This window comes from Danio rerio, chromosome 7 (assembly GCF_052040795.2).
Source record: "Danio rerio strain M-AB ecotype USA chromosome 7, GRCz13ab, whole genome shotgun sequence".
Classification (NCBI taxonomy): Eukaryota; Metazoa; Chordata; class Actinopteri; order Cypriniformes; family Danionidae; genus Danio; species Danio rerio.
Window position 1 is genome coordinate 12,915,675 of NC_141027.1, and position 16,138 is coordinate 12,931,812.

General features: G+C 35.0%; 1 protein-coding gene and 1 long non-coding RNA gene across 3 annotated transcripts in view; both read left to right on the forward strand.

The window, feature by feature from the left end:
- LOC148679675 (uncharacterized) overlaps positions 1–16,138 on the forward strand; it is a 162,273-nt gene that overhangs the window by 73,453 nt on the left and 72,682 nt on the right. The gene's annotated exons all lie outside the window — the stretch shown is intronic.
- Positions 276–8,910, forward strand: fth1a (ferritin, heavy polypeptide 1a). 2 transcript variants are annotated; one of them, XM_087259883.1, is made up of 6 exons: positions 276–518; positions 3,451–3,524; positions 3,606–3,711; positions 3,845–3,991; positions 6,434–6,559; positions 8,442–8,910. In XM_087259883.1, the coding sequence occupies exons 3-6, from the start codon at positions 3,610–3,612 to the stop codon at positions 8,598–8,600; spliced, it is 534 nt and encodes a 177-aa protein (XP_087116009.1). In that variant the 5' UTR covers positions 276–518; positions 3,451–3,524; positions 3,606–3,609; the 3' UTR covers positions 8,601–8,910. The 2 variants fall into 2 exon arrangements, with proteins under 2 accessions (XP_087116009.1, NP_571660.1); NM_131585.1 differs by lacking the exon at positions 3,451–3,524 and having other exon boundaries at positions 309–518.

Genomic DNA, 16,138 nt, shown 5'->3' on the forward strand with positions numbered 1-16,138 from the left:
AAATAAATGGTTATATAATAAAACCAATGTTATAATTGTACACAAACACATAATAATTCCATATAGAGAAACTGAATTATAAAATGCTCTCTTATTTATTTATTTTTAAGGTATTACAGTATATATCTGTCTCCATTTATATTAGGCTGTTTCTATTTAGTTTGTTTACTAATATCTGTATTTTTTGTGTTGTCATCTTGGGGCGGATCCAGCGCTTCATGTGTGTGACGTCACAAGTTACGTACAAATACTCCTGCGCCACCGCGCAAATCTTCATTATCGTTTCAGCGACCACACGAGGACAGACTGAAGGTTACCTGCTTCAACAGTGCTTGAACGGCAACCGATCTTCTGTCTTTTTCGCCATTTTCATCAATCGACTTCAATTCCAAGCATTTTGTTTTCGGTCAAAATCGAAAGTTTTGTTTTAAGACGCTTTGCTTTGAAACATCTGCGCAAACCCGCGTCATTGACCATCTCTACGAATAACACCGGAAACGCAGTAAAACCGATCTAAGGTAAGTTTTTCCAACATATTTAATTAAATAGATTGTCTGTTTACTCCGTACATGGAGAGAAAACTCGCTTGCTTGTCGATTGTGGCATCTTTAACGCTAACGTTACTTGAACGAGCCACGCAAAGGCGCCATCTTTGTTTTTGTTTGTATTGAATCAGTATTGTAAAGAAAACGGTAAAAACGCTACAAATTCGCTAAATTTTGGTTAATTTGCATATATTTAATTCGTGGAAACGCTACATTTTCCTTAAATACATCGTATTTACACATGTCTGAAACACGCCCAATAACGTTATTAATACGACTGTTTTGTGCATGTTATTTTACATGTAAGTTAGCATGTTATATATTGCGCTGAAACCGTTCTAGGTTAACGTTTTTGCATATCAGCATTTCGTTAAGTTATAATCGTCTAAATTTCAACTAATCGATTTTATTAAGCACGATGGTGGTTCCCAATGGAGAAGAGCATGTGGCTAGAGCTCTCGAGCTCATAAAGGGCTTGGATTAAGTGACGTTAAACGCAACAAAAATCTTACAGAAAGGTGTTGTGTGTGTGTGTGTGTGTATATAATATTCCACGTCTAACTTTAGATAGATTAAACTACTTGTTCGCAATGTTTGTTTTGTTTGCTCCTAAACATTATAACGTTACTAAATAATGACGCAATCGCATTAACCACGGCGTTCATTTGTTTGTTTCTTCAAAATAGTCTTTCACGTTTATATTTGACAATTATTTCTTTATTTAATAATATTACCTAATACGTATTCAAGTTATTATTGTCAATCATTGTGATTTTTTTTTCTTGGTTGATCTGCACGTTTAGTGTTTTAAAGCATTAAAAAAAAACGATTCTCCTAGCTAACATCTAGTTGCACATATATAACCAATGCAAATGTCTGGAAATTTCCTGTATGTCTTTGTCACCTGAAACTTTTCTTTAGGTTTGACTAAATGTTCTCATGTTTTCCCTTTTCCTAATCCTTTATTTGCTAAACAGACAACTAGATTTAGTATTATATGTGCTATCTTGTATAAAAATGAACCATGCATTTACTACAAAAAATCATTGTAGTTAAGCCAAATTAAACATGGAACTTATTGTACAACTTTGAAAACTCATAGTAATCACTCTACCAAAAATAAAAAAAACATTACTACACTAATAAAAAGTCAGAGTTAATTTTAATGAGGCACATAGTTTGGCGTGTTACTGCTGGTCAAATTTCAGAACAATGTCTTAATTATAGTTGCGTTATTTATATGTTCGACGTTGGCTGACTTCTTCAGTAGGTGAGATTGGTCTGAGATAGGCTATTAAACCTTATAGAATTATCTGAGTGATCCAGGAAATGTGCATCATCATGCAGTCATGTGCTTTTCCTCATAACACAAGTGATATCAGCAACATATATAAACACCACCTGTCTTGAGAATGTATAACAGCATCTTGCAGAGTGTAGAACACCTGCCACCATGTCTGGATCAGACAATAGACACTATTATTAGTGAGTTTGTGGTGACCAACGATGCATAATTTTGCAGAAGTTAACGGAGAGCCAACTGTTTTTTGTAACCAGTTACGCTGGTTACATATTGTGAGAATTTATCTTGTACACGTTTAAATATTGACTAAAGATCCAATTTTTTAATGCCTAATAGCATGTTAAAATTGAAGTCGGAATCTAATAAGTTGTAATCATTTGGAATCATCGTAATTTTGATTTGACTAATAATATTCAATTAAATATTTTTAATACTGTCAAATGATTCAGACTTTTACATGTTTAAATATTGACAAAATACTGTTATTTTTATTTATTTTTTATTTCTTAGTTGTGCCCTGATGTGTAAAAGTTATAGTCATAATCTGGTTAGTTATTTTGAATCGTCCTTATTAGTTATTCACTAATATTATTCAATTATATATATTTTAATATTGTGAATTGATTTGGACTTTTACATGTTTAAAGATTGACTGAAATCCTATGATGATTTCTGAGTTAATGCTTTAACTGTGTAATCGGATGACAGTTTTAATCATTTCCAATCATCGTAATTTGAGTTGATTAATATTATAAATTTATAGGTTTCAATACTGTGAAATACAATTTGTACTTTTACATGTTTAAATGGACGGAAAATACTGTGTTTTTTTTTTTTTTTCTTAGATATGGCTAATGTTAAAACTGTGGTCTTAATCTTAATAAAGTTAGAATCCTTTGGAATCATCAATTCGAGTTATTGACTAATGTTATTCAATTATTTGTTTAACTTTTAGTAAATTATTGAAGCTTTTACATGTTTAAATTGACTGAATTCTGTTTTAATTTAGCTAATGCCTAATAATGTGTTTAAAATTGTACTTGTAATCTGATTACAAATTATAATTTCAAATCGCTGTAATTTTGATTTGACTAATGAAATTTTTTATATTTTTAATGCTTTTACATATTAAAATAGACAGAAAATGCTGTAATTTCTTAGTTAATGCCCAACAATGCATTACAATTGTGGTCGTAATCTGATTACTAGTTTTAATAGTTTTGAATCGTTGTAATTGGAGTTATTGATTATTATTCAATAAAATTTTTAATATTGTGAAGTGATTTAATCTTTTACATGTTTAAATATTGACTGAAAGTCGTACTTTGAGTTATTGACTGATATTAATTATGAATTTTAATTGACATGGTAGCGCTAATAAATTTGTGTTTACTGCCGATTTAATCCATTAACTGACATCTACCTAGACTTTGATATGGAAAACCTTACTGGTTTTGCTTTATAATCCTTTTAGCAATTTTAACTTGGTTAATGTATGTTTCCATGGTTCCATACCCTTTCTATGTTGAGGACAAAAGGAGATATTTTGAAATGTAAACCTGTAGCCATTGACTTCCATAGTATTTGTTTTTCCTATTATAGGAGTCAGTGGTTACAGGTTTCCAACATTCTTCAAAATATCATCTTTTGTCCTCACCAGAAAGAAAGAGAAACAGGTTTGTGTTTAGTAAAGGTTCAGGACAACCAAAATTGTATGCATTCATGTGGTTTCATTATAATTTTTTTTTCTCCCCCAGAAACATGAGCTCTCAGGTGAGACAGAATTTTGAGGAGGCCTGCGAAGCGGCCGTTAATCGTCAGATCAACATGGAGCTCTATGCGTCTTACGTCTATCTTTCTATGGTAAGAGTCCAAGGCCATTTGAGTGAAAGTAGTGCTCCAGGTGAAAGGGTTGATGGGGAAAGTGTCATTGGGTTTATTCAACACTTTGTCTGGTGGTTGTTAATGATTGACTTGTGATGTTTCTTTCATGCAGTCGTACTACTTCGACCGAGACGATCAAGCTCTGCACAACTTTGCAAAGTTTTTCCGCCATCAGTCCCACGAAGAGCGCGAACATGCTGAGAAACTGATGAAATTTCAGAACCAGAGGGGAGGGAGGATCTTTCTGCAGGACGTGAAGGTACATTCATGTGCTGATAGTGCAACAGTTTTACAGAGTGAGGAAATACTCTGAGATAGAGGGAGAATGGGGTCGGGTGGGGTTTTATCTTGAACTCGCACTGATGATAAACTGCAACTGACAGTCAGCATGTTTGTTCAGTTGAGGGATTAAAGCATAAACGTGTTGTTGTTTTTTTTTTTTTTGCACTGATGCTTTGTACCCATGCTTTTTTGCTCAAAAGTGAAGACTCAATGTTTTTACTGCATAATTCCTCACAGTCAAACACATTTTACTGCACTGTCCTGCTTTTAATGATTCCAGAAGATATTTTTATGAAATTAACTCTTAAGGACATTTTCAGTAAAGTGACACCAGGAAAATGTATGTATTAGCATTATAAATCTTATTTGATTCGTGTATTCATTTGTATATATATTAGTTAACTTTTATTGTCCGTTCTGCTTTGATTTAAGACACCAACTGCATACATTCAACTGTCACACAATACCAACACATCAAGAGAACAACACAAGTTAAATATTTAAAAACCAAATCAGCCCCATACGTATTACTGCAGATCATTCTTGACAACCACCCTATTCACTTCAGACAGTGATCCGATTTAAGACAACAACTGCAATTGAGATAAATGACTCAGCATTTCTTTGGGCTTTCAGGAATTCTAAACCTGCGTCCTGATGGTAACACTTCAAAAGCTGAGTGAATGAGGATGTGTATCTTTACAAATCACAATTACAATTTTTTTTTTCCCATAAAGGAGTCAAATGGAGTCTGTAGCGAATGTAGTTTGTGACCAGTTTTTTTGTTTTTTTTGTTTGCCTGATTGATAATTCATGTTTTTTTTTCTTCCCCTCTTTCTTTTTTTGTTTGTTTTATCAAAAATGAAACCATTGTAAGAGCACTCTCTATTAATGATGTATATGCCATGTTTAAAGTGTGTACTAACAGTCTCCTCCGCAAGTTGAGAAGTTTTATTGAGGTGAAGACTTGCTGCCTTATAAACAGATAACAACATTACTGTTAATTTAGTTTGTCTATGATTGTGCATACTTTGAAGTTTGAGACCTGCTCTACTATTCTTCCCCATTGATAACTGGCTTATAAAATCTAGTATCTACTGCTCTTATTTGACATTTTATATTTTTATATATTTGACAAATATATATTTATTATTATAATAATGAATTATTAATGTTTTTGCCATGAAAATAGCCTTGGTTGTTGACGTGGCATAAAATAAAAAAATACATTACATTACGATGCTATGCGTCATGTGAATGGCATGTTGTACAAGTTTAATAGGGAAGTGCTGGTTAATTATTTTCATTTAATAATGGAAAAATGGCTGGTTCATGTGATGTGCTTTTGGGAAGTTGGCATGTGATGACTGTCTGATCCGATGCCACGCCATCAAAATTTAGATTTACTCATTTAGCATTTTTATTTGTAGGGCTTAAAATGAGTTCTGTTTTATATCTGATTTCATTATTTGAATTGAAAACCAGTTCTCATTTACAATGATGACATGGCTTTTCTAGCATTTACTGTTAAGGAAACAACCATATAACTAAGTTATGTGCTGAGGAAAACGCCTATCAAGTGTATTCAACAACATGTGTAGCTGTCCAAACTAAACATGTGGGCTTGAATTGTCTTTACAAAGCTGATGGAAGACTGTGCTGTGCCTGCTTAATTCTGTCAAACACTGTTAATGTTTTGTTAAGTTCTTAATGCTAATAAAAGGTTTTAGGCACAGATTCTTATGTACATTTTATTGAAGTCTAAAAAATAAAACGAGTGTTTAATTTACTTTGTGACGTCTAAAATTGTAATTATACAAGTTAAAATATAATAATAAAATAAAATGGGGCTGCTTGATATTAGAAAAATCTACCAGTGCGACTTGTTTTATTCTGATGTATATTGCGATATGAGTTTGTGTTATGAGTTTAAATCATTTAGGTAGCGCATGCAAGTTTAATAAAGGTTAATTTTATTGAATTGTTTGACTATTTCTGTATCTGAATACTGTTACTCTCTCCAGAAAACTATAAGGCGTAATTTTATTACTTTAATATGTGCTCTATTGTTTTTTTTTTATTATTACTGTAGCTTATGTAATAAATTGCATTGAAATTAACTTTTTACTCCCATACAAAAGTCTCAATCTAAAGTAATGACCTTGCGAATAGCGAAACTTGTATTTATATCGCAATGTTTTTTTTTTTTTTTTTTTTTGCGATTTGTCAAAGTACTGAGTGCACTTCATTTTATTTAAAAAAAAAAAACATTTGGCTTTCATTGAAAACTGGAAAAAAAAATACTCTGCTCAGAGGATAAATGCTTTAGTAGGCTCTTATATTGATTTAGTCAGTAACTAAATTATTCATACTGTGCTGAAAGATTTTGCTCATGCCACTTAACATTTGCCTCTACCAGAAACCAGAGAAGGACGAGTGGGGAAGTGGTGTGGAGGCGCTGGAGTGTGCCCTGCAGCTGGAGAAGAGCGTCAATCACTCCCTGCTGGAGCTCCACAAGCTGGCATCTCAACACAACGACCCTCACGTGAGTCCTGTGAAAAGCATTATGGGTTATTACTGCCTGGTTTGCATGCATACTTAAAATAATTAAATTTTTTATGGCTTTTAAAAATAAATGTTTTGTTTTGAAAGTGGATGTATGTGTGTGTGTATGTATATGTGTATATATATATATATAAATGTACATTTAGTTGCAGAATTTCAGTTTAATTTAAATGGATTTTAATTGACATATCATTAAACACGGCAACGCATGACTTTACAGATATCTTATGACGCAGGGCTTAGTTTGTGTCGGAACAATCCGGATCCGGCACCTCTGAAATCTGAGCTGGCATCTCATTTTACCGAATTTTTAATTTTCTCTTATTCTCCCCTGTTCGTTAATCACTTCTACGACTCCCTAACCCTCTTTACTTGTCCGCGACACTCCCTCCCCGCTCCCTTTCATCCGCAACACCCCTTCGCCATTCAACCTCCCCTTCGTGCATGACACCTCCATTTCACAAATTAAGCACTGATATGACCTAACTACAGTTTGCCCTAAGAACATGTAGTGCAAACAAAACAAATTGTTACAAACTAGCTAGTAGGTACTAATCCCCTAGTGTGGACTTGGCCCGTTTCCACTGAGTGGTACGATATGGGTCGCCTTAATCAGGCTCGCGTTTCCACTGCTAAAAGGGTACTAATACTACTCTTGGTGGGCGTGGTGTACGACAAAGTTCTTGCCTTCCTTTGAACATAATTTGATTATAATCGCGGATCAATGACGAAATGGCCTACTGTAACGTCTGCAGTTATATGAAATAAATGCAACGTGTATGAACGCATACAGACCCTAAAGTCTGTTACCAAGTACAAAAGAACTACACATCATACATTTTGTCCTTATTTGGGTTCAAAAACAGCTCTACAAACCACAGTCAGAGCAGAGCTCTCATCTGTGTCTTTAATCTTCACCAGCACATGGAACCTCATAGAAAGTAATTCCATCATTCCGAGTTCATACTAGTCCAAAAGGTGATGATAATAGATTGACACAGCAGTTGGTTCATAGTTTAGGTTGCTGAAAGAATCATTTGCTCCCTTTGTTTTTACCAGCTTCTCCTTTTTCTCGAACATCAGTCTTGCGTTTGTCCGTTTCTAAAAGTGTCAGATGTCAGAACCACTCCAACAGTCATGCGCACGATATTATCTTAACTTATTTCAGATATGGACGTGTGAAGAGTGCATGCAAGAAAGTGAAACCGCTCGCGCTTTAGGCGGACTTAAAAAAATAAAAATAAATAAATAAAACTATGGGACACAGGGTAGATTCTGCTCTTCTTGGCTTTGTGGCTGTTCAAGACGACGACAAGGTTTTAATGAGCTCAGGTCGACCATGGCTCGTTAGAAAGCTCCGCTTTATTGGTACCCTTTTGTTTTGTCCTTTGCAAAGGGTACGTAAAAAGTGGTACGGTTCGTTTTAGGTACCTTTTGACAGTGGAAACAGCCATAAAAGCATACCATATAACTCTGTGGAAACAGGCCATGGGTTACAGTTAAGGACAGAACTTGCAACAATTGTCCCACTTTTGAGTGATTGGTTCACTGCTGTGGAAGTTTAGCGTTTCACATGGCATCTAAAAAAGGCATGTTCACATGCTCGGAGCTTCAAAGATGCAAGCGTAACAGTCACATGATTTCGTCAAGCGCATTTACATTGAATAAGAGAGGTAGCACATTGAACAGGAAAAATGTGTTGTGGGAGCCACTCCTTTTAGCCTTTTAGTTTTTAGCACTGCATCTCTTATTTTATTTGTATTCTTATAGAAAAGTAATATCTAATGTTGGTGAATACTTTTGTTGTTGCTGCCATAATATAGCCAGAGAAGCTGATAAGCAATAAACTCTTTCTCTTACAGATGTGCGATTTCATTGAGACACACTACTTGGACGAGCAGGTCAAATCCATCAAAGAACTGGGCGACCATGTGACCAACCTGCGCCGCATGGGTGCCCCGCAGAACGGCATGGCCGAGTACATGTTCGACAAGCTCACGCTCGGCAAAGAGAGCAGCTAAAGGCTCCGTCCATCTTTGTGTTCCTTTGCTGATTAGTATTGCTATATAAGTGTTTATTACTCTACATGCCATCCAACTCTATTTTATGTTAACCGGTCATCACGTGTGGCTGGATATTTAAGCAGAACCTCCTAGCTTGTTGGGAATCCGACATGCTTTGCTGTTTAAAGTTTCACTTCGTACCAAAAGCCATTGCATTTTCTCCAGCTCGTTCACAGTTTGACCTCTCTGCATCTGCATGTGCTGCTTGTGTGATCTGTCAATCAAATTATGCTCCAAACCCAATAAAGCAAAACCTCTGGAATCTGAACGTAACTCTTTACTCGCTTTGTTTCCAGATTTAAGGGTTTTTCACGAAAGTTACAGAAAATGGCTTATTTGTAAACATGATCAACTATATTGCATTAGGAAATTAAGTTCTTGCATAGTTTACAGTAGAAAACTATTATTAGCCCCTCTTTTTTTATATAGATTTTATTGCTAAATAAATGATTTACAGACATATGAATGGCATTTTCTGGTGACAAGAAGGAAAACTTTCAATCTGTAAGCGTCAACACAGACAGTTAATGTATTTATTAAAAAATGAGGAAATGTATTAAGAAAAAAAAACAAAGGCTTCGAAGATGCCAGTGGTGAGAGTAATTCAGGCAGTTCTGGTGTTCATAAGCATCACATTAAAAACAAAAGTGGTTGAGAAGGAAATTTTTAAAAATTCCCACTTCTCTTTTCAACAGGTGTTCTATAACCCGGGCGGCATTATTTCTGTATTTACTTCCTCTTCCACTTAAACCGTCATTTACAGTTGAAGACCAAATGATTGGCTTTTTAATTAATCTTTTTCACAAACATGTTTAACTTTTTTTTTTTTTTTTTTTTTTTTGTTTTTTTTTTTTTTTGTTTTTTGCTGTATTTCGTACTATAAATATTTATTGTAATCTGTCTTTTTTGGTTTTTAGTTATTATTAGTTCTTTAGTATTCAGTTTGGCTGGAATAAGTGTGTTTTTTTTTTTTTTTTTTTTTTTTTTTTTTCTGCTAATATCAATATTATTTGTCCCTTAAGATATTATTTTTGTTTGATTGGCTACAGAACAAATTACTGTTATCCAATCACTTGCCCAATTATCCTAATTAAGTTAAGCCTTTAAATGTCACTAAGCTGAATACTAGAATCTTGCAAATTAACTAGTAAAATATTATGCACTGCCATCATGGCAAAGATAAAAGAAATTAGTTATTAAGAATGAGTTATTAAAACTGTTTAAAAAAAATGTGTATAAAAATTAAACCTTGATTTCAAAATATTTGAAAATTCAAATTTCGCAGGCTAATAATTTTGCCTTTAACTGTATATATGAATAGAAGCCAAACATACAATCCTTATGTATGATAAACAATATACATTACCTGACAAAAGTCTTGTTGTCAATCCCAGTTGTAAGAGCAGCAAGTAATAACTTGATTTGTAGTTGTTCATTTGTAAACGTGGCAGAAGGTAGATTTTTCTGTTGAGCTGCGTCACATTCATCACAAATACTGCAGAAGATCTATTGGAACCCAAAATTCTGTGAAGGAAAAGTCATGGTTTGGGGTTACATTCAGTATAGGGACATGCGAGAGATCTGCAGAGTGGATGATGACATCCACAGCCTGAGGTATCAACACATTTGTGCTGCCAATTACAGTACAAACCACAGGAGAGGGCAAATTCTTCAGCAGGATAGCGCTCCTCCTCATACTTCAGCCTCCACAAAGCTCCTGAAAGCAAAGAAGGTCAAAGTATCATGCAAGCTCATGGGAGTCAGACAGAATATTCATTCTTTGCAGCGTGACTTTATATTCTATACTGGACAAAATTTCTGTTAAGTGTCAAGACTTTTGTCTAAGCAAAGTCAGACCTTACTGTCCTAATGAAATTATTTAAAATCAAGACATGATCATATTTTATTTTGGTAAAATAAGCATAAACTAGAGACCTTTGCCTTTCATATAGGCCACTTCTGATACCAAATGATCAACTAAAAGTCAAGTTATTATTTGTTGTTCCTAAAACTTGGATAAGCAACAAGACTTGTGTCAGGTAGTGTACAGTACTGTAGAAAAGTAACTATAGAAAAGGCTAAATCTTAAGTAGTGGTAAACTATAAAATGAAACTGTGTTGTATCATATGTAGAAACATTTGCATTCCTGCTGATAAAAAATTGGCACAAAAAATGTGGCTTTGCGTTGATTCATGCACCTGTGAAAGATTACCCACACACACAAACACAGACACGTGTGCACTCAATACTATGTTTAAAAAATATTACTGAGAACACATTTTAATGTGTTTATGTTCATTGTGTACATTTAATAAGTATAAAAGTTACTATAATTCAGTCATTCATTCATTTTCCTTCAGCTTAGTCCCTTATTTATCCAGGGTCCCCACAGCGGAATGAACCACCAACTATTCCGGCATATGTTTTACTCAGCGGATGCCCTTCCAGCTGCAGCCCAGTACTGGGTAACACCCATACACTCTCATATCCACACACACACAATCATACACTACACCCAGTTTAGGTAATCAAATTCACCTATACCATAATTCCTAACATAAATGTAAATTAGTCAGACTGTAAAAAAACTGCTGAAGATTAAAACTGACACAAATGTGGTTTTGGTTTGGTTCACACACCTGTGAGAGATCACACACACACACTCAATATTCAACTTAAAATGATGAATGGAAACAGATTTTAAAGTGTTTACATTCATTTTGTGCTTTCATCATGTACAAGTTACCATGATTTCTATCTTAAATGTTACTTATTTATTTAGTACATTGTAATAATCTTACTCAATTTAAAGGTCCCATGAAATTTAAATAAAGTTTTTAGATGTTAGTATCAAAATTGATGGTTTTTAGGATATCTATAAGCTAGTGTGAACCAAAACAGTGACAAAATTCACATGTAGAAGACATAAAACTGATTTAAATATGTAAAGCTTGTAGTTTGTCACTTCCGCCTAAATTGATCAACAGTTATATTCACGTCACCTCATACTAGGCATACTCTGATATGGATTTTTACAGCCGATACAGAGAACCGATTGCTTGTTATGTTGATCGGCCAAGTACGGATTCTAATGCTTTAAGCTTTATAATGCATTAAGCACATTTTCCCTCTAAGTATGATACTTCAGTGAATGAATTAAAGATGTTGCATATAATCCCTTAGACACATTTCTTTTTACCATTTAGGTGTAAACATATCATGGCCAGAAGCAGCTTTACAGAAGATAACGTAACACATTTAAAAACTGGTAAGAAAAATTACAATCGATCTGCTCGTGTAACAGAAGCTCATAACACGATGAATAAAATGGTTGCACTTGCAACAAAGAGACCATCGCTCACGCCAGTTGCACCAACAGAGGAATTACCAACCTACGTCACACATAATGTCACACGGGTTCCCGGTTGCAAACAGAGACTGGGTGCAATAGCAAACATGACTTCTTGTGCGGTGTGATGCCAAATTCGAAAGTCCAAAAATAAAAAAAAGGAACTTTTACCGTACACCACACTGCTTTTAATGCCAACCACAGACGTCTTTGGCTAAAAGGTAGCTAAAAGGAGTGACAACCCAATTAAAAATGCTGGACTCTGCAGTTCTTATTTCATATCAGGTAAGTTCACGCTATGCTGAATCATACACGTTACTCATTTTTGATTGGAGCAATGATTTCAGCAAAAACAGTTCAATATGGTGAATTAAACTGCGGACACTGAATGCTAAGAATGAAATGTAAAAGTGTAAGTTCACATACCCTGCCGTACAGGTGCAGTTCGCTGTCAGAATGTAGTTTTGCTTGTTAATGATTACCCAGGCCTTGTACAGTTCCAGCTTCTTTCCTTGTCTTTGGCTCGGTTTTTAGCACTACATAGTTTTGAATCTGGAAATCATGGATCATTATTTCTTGCACATGACCACACAGAACAACATTGTTGGCATTCAAAGACTTGTAGGCCTTTAACTTCTCTCTTGTAAAAACACTTGAAGTTTCAATGAGATAGTTGTATATTTGGGGCTAGATGCTTGGCCATTTCGTCATATCCAATATCCATTCCCTGCTGAAAAATTCAGCTTAAACCAGCCTAGGATGGTTAGCTGGTTTTAGCTGGTTAACCAGGCTGGTTTTAGAGGGGTTTTGGCCATGTCCAAGCTGGTTTCCAGCCATTTCCAGCCTGGGCTTAGCTGGTCAGGCTGGAAAAGGACCAGCTAAAACCAGCTTGACCAGCCTTGTTTAAGCTGGACATAGCTGGTTTTGGCTGGGCTCCCAGCCTGGCCAGGCTGGTCAAGCTGGTTTTAGCTGGTCATCTTTTTGAGTTAAATCGAGTCAAGTGCATTTAAAAGTTGAGTCAACTCAAAAAGCTCTGCAGCAAGTTTATTCATTCATTTTCTTTTCGGCTTAGTCCCTTTATTAATCTGGGGTTGCCACAGCGGAATGAACCGCCAACTTATCCAGCAAGTTTTTATGCAGCGGATGCCCTTCCAGCCCCAACCCATTACTGGCAAATCTGCAGCAAGTTGCCTTACAATTTTGAGTTGAGTCAACTTTTTGTTTTTACGCTTAGTGTCAGAATGAGATGTTTATCGTATTTGGTGAATAAAAGGGAAGAGCAAACAGGGAACGAGAAGCACGAGACTAAAGGTGAATAATAGCGTGTTTATAGTGACAGCCGTGTCAATTAAACAAATATGAGGAAGTCAGTGTTACCAGGTGGCGAAACAGGAAAATCTTTGATTCACAGCAGCTGTTGTGTGTCTGTGTTTGGGTAGATGTGGAGACGTAAACCGGAACAATCTGGTTTGGTGAACAAAATGCATGTCATGGTGAGCAATGCTTTGTTGCACTGATTATATAAGATTATATAAGAAAATGATTATCCTTTCATTGTCATAGGACATGTTAGTTTCTTGCATTTTTAAGGCCAAAAGAAAAGAAGGAGCTAATAAACAAAAAGTTTGACAATGTGTATTGGGATTTACCAAATTCAAAATTACACCACATTATTTTTTTTTTATAAATGAAAATTTAAATTCAGAATGAGAATAACATGGATAGAAGTTAACACTGAAGACAAAATTATTAGCCCTTCTGTGAAATTAGATTATTATTTATTTCTTAAGTTCTGAATAACAGACTTATTTTCAACACATTCATTAATTTTCCTTCGACTTAGTCTATGGAATTAAATTTGTGTCAAATAAAACGCATGAAACTTTTCCAAAAACACACAAAAATATCCATTACCACATTTTAGAAATACTCAAAAAATACAAAATCAACCAAATGGCAAAAAATAAACACTGTCTTCAAAAAAAAATTATTATTAGTTCGGGTCACTTTCTGCTTCGCTTTCCATCAACGCAGTTTTGATTGCGCTGCCAGAGTTTTCGTTTACATTTTTCAAATTTACGTTTGAGATTCTGACACAAAGCTCTAGTGGGGCGGGCTTACGTGGGATTCGTTTTTATTGGCTATGGGGATTTTGACTGGCATCTCATTAATCCGGAAGTATTGTCATGCAAAACATTGAAGAAGGGTTTTTGCTAGATCGGATATGGTTTTGGCCAGAAGTTAATGAGAACTATTTATATTAAATAATAAATTTCCCATTTATTGTATTTTATTAACATCTACCCCTACCCTAAACCCAACTGCCACAGCAATGTAAAAACAGTGGTTGTTCATTCATTCATTAATTTTCCTTTATTAATCTGGGTTCGCCACAGCGGAATGAACCGCCAACTTATCCAGAGATGTTTTACACACTGGATGCTCTTTCAGGTGCAATCCATCTCTGAGAAACATCCACACACACTCATTCACACTCATACACTATGGACAATTTAGCCTACACCCAATTGACCTGTACCGCCTGTCTTTGGACTGTGGGGGAAACCGGAGCACCCGGAGAAAACCCACACGAACACAGGGAAAACATGCAAACTCCACAGAGAAACGCCAACTGACCCAGCCGAGGCTCGAACCAGTGACCTTCTTGCTGTGAGGCGACAGCACTACCTACTGCGCCACTGCCTCACCCAACAGTAGTTTTACCGAGTTTTATTTATGTTGGCTATTAAATTACCCAATAAATAGTATTTTTTAACACCTAACACCACCCCAACCCTAAACCCAACAGTCACAATACTGTAAAAATTATTAATTATTGTTATACGGTGTCATAAAAAATGCTGCTATATTGATGTGCACATCAGAACTCCAGCCGGCAGCATATCCAATCAAGACTACCTTGAAAAAGAAGAATGCATGAAGATATGAATGGTAAACAGAGTACTTTATATTTAAGAACGTTAATGATAAAACGTGAATATGTCACCAGAAGGAGATGAGTAATGCTAATCGACCACCCGGGACATATCATCAGGGATAGCTAAAGCGAAATGAACCGCCAACTATTCCAGCATATGTTTTTTACGAAATAGATGCCGGCTGCAACCCAGTAATGGGAAACACCCATACACAGTCATTCACACACACTAATACACTACGGCCAATTTAGCTTATCCAATCTATAGAGCATGTGTTTGGACTGTGAGGGTAACCGGAGAACCCGGAGATAACCAACGCCAACATGGGGAAAACATGCACATGCAAACTCCACACAGACATGCCAACTGACCCAGCTGGGACTCGAACAAGCAACTTTCTTGCTGTGAGGCGACAGTGCTAATCACTGACTGAGCTACTGTGCTGCCATTTTCTAATGAGTTTCTTTTGTCTTTGTCAGGAGAATAGTATTAGATTGGATAGTAGATTAAAATGTGATTTACAGGCAAGTTAGGATAATTAGGCAAGTCATTATTTGTTTTGTAGAGAATTGTGAAAAAAATTTATAAGTCTTAAGGGGCTATTAATATTAATATCTGTTTAGAACAGCCTACTCTCTCTAGCTCAACTGCACTTAATTTTTATTAAATTGTAATGTATTTTATTGGCTTTTAATTTAGAGTTTTTATCTATTAATTGTTCTTGCTATGATGTATGGCGACCTCGAAAGTCAAGAAAGTCACCTTTAAATAAAATGCTTTATTATTATTATTATTATTATTATTATTATTATTTATTTATTTTTTTAAGTAAAACTGCTTTTATTCCAGCCAAATTAAAAGAGATAAGACGTTCTCCGAAAGAAATAATGTTAGAGAAAATACTGTGAAGATGTCTTTTCTCTGTTAAACATAACTTGGGAAACATTTGAAAAACAAAAATGTCAAATGGGGGTAAAAATTATTTTTGACTTCAACTGTATATTATGTATAATACAGTAGAAGTTTTGGCACAAGCCAATGCTGCTGATATAACATCAAAATAAACTTAAAATTAATAAATCACTTAAGTATTAAGGTTCGCACAAAAAAAAAAAAAACTAAAAAATAATGCAGCTCAAATGTTTGTTAACATAAATAAATAAACAAACAAACAAACAAGCAAATAAATAAATAAATAAGTATCAAT

Bases quoted from the DNA above. Each gene is read 5' to 3' on its own strand.
- fth1a (XM_087259883.1), top strand. From the start codon at position 3,610: ATGAGCTCTCAGGTGAGACAGAATTTTGAGGAGGCCTGCGAAGCGGCC. The intron at 3,712-3,844 runs GTAAGAGTCCAA...TCTTTCATGCAG, and splicing joins CTTACGTCTATCTTTCTATG to TCGTACTACTTCGACCGAGA. The intron at 6,560-8,441 runs GTGAGTCCTGTG...TTTCTCTTACAG, and splicing joins CTCAACACAACGACCCTCAC to ATGTGCGATTTCATTGAGAC.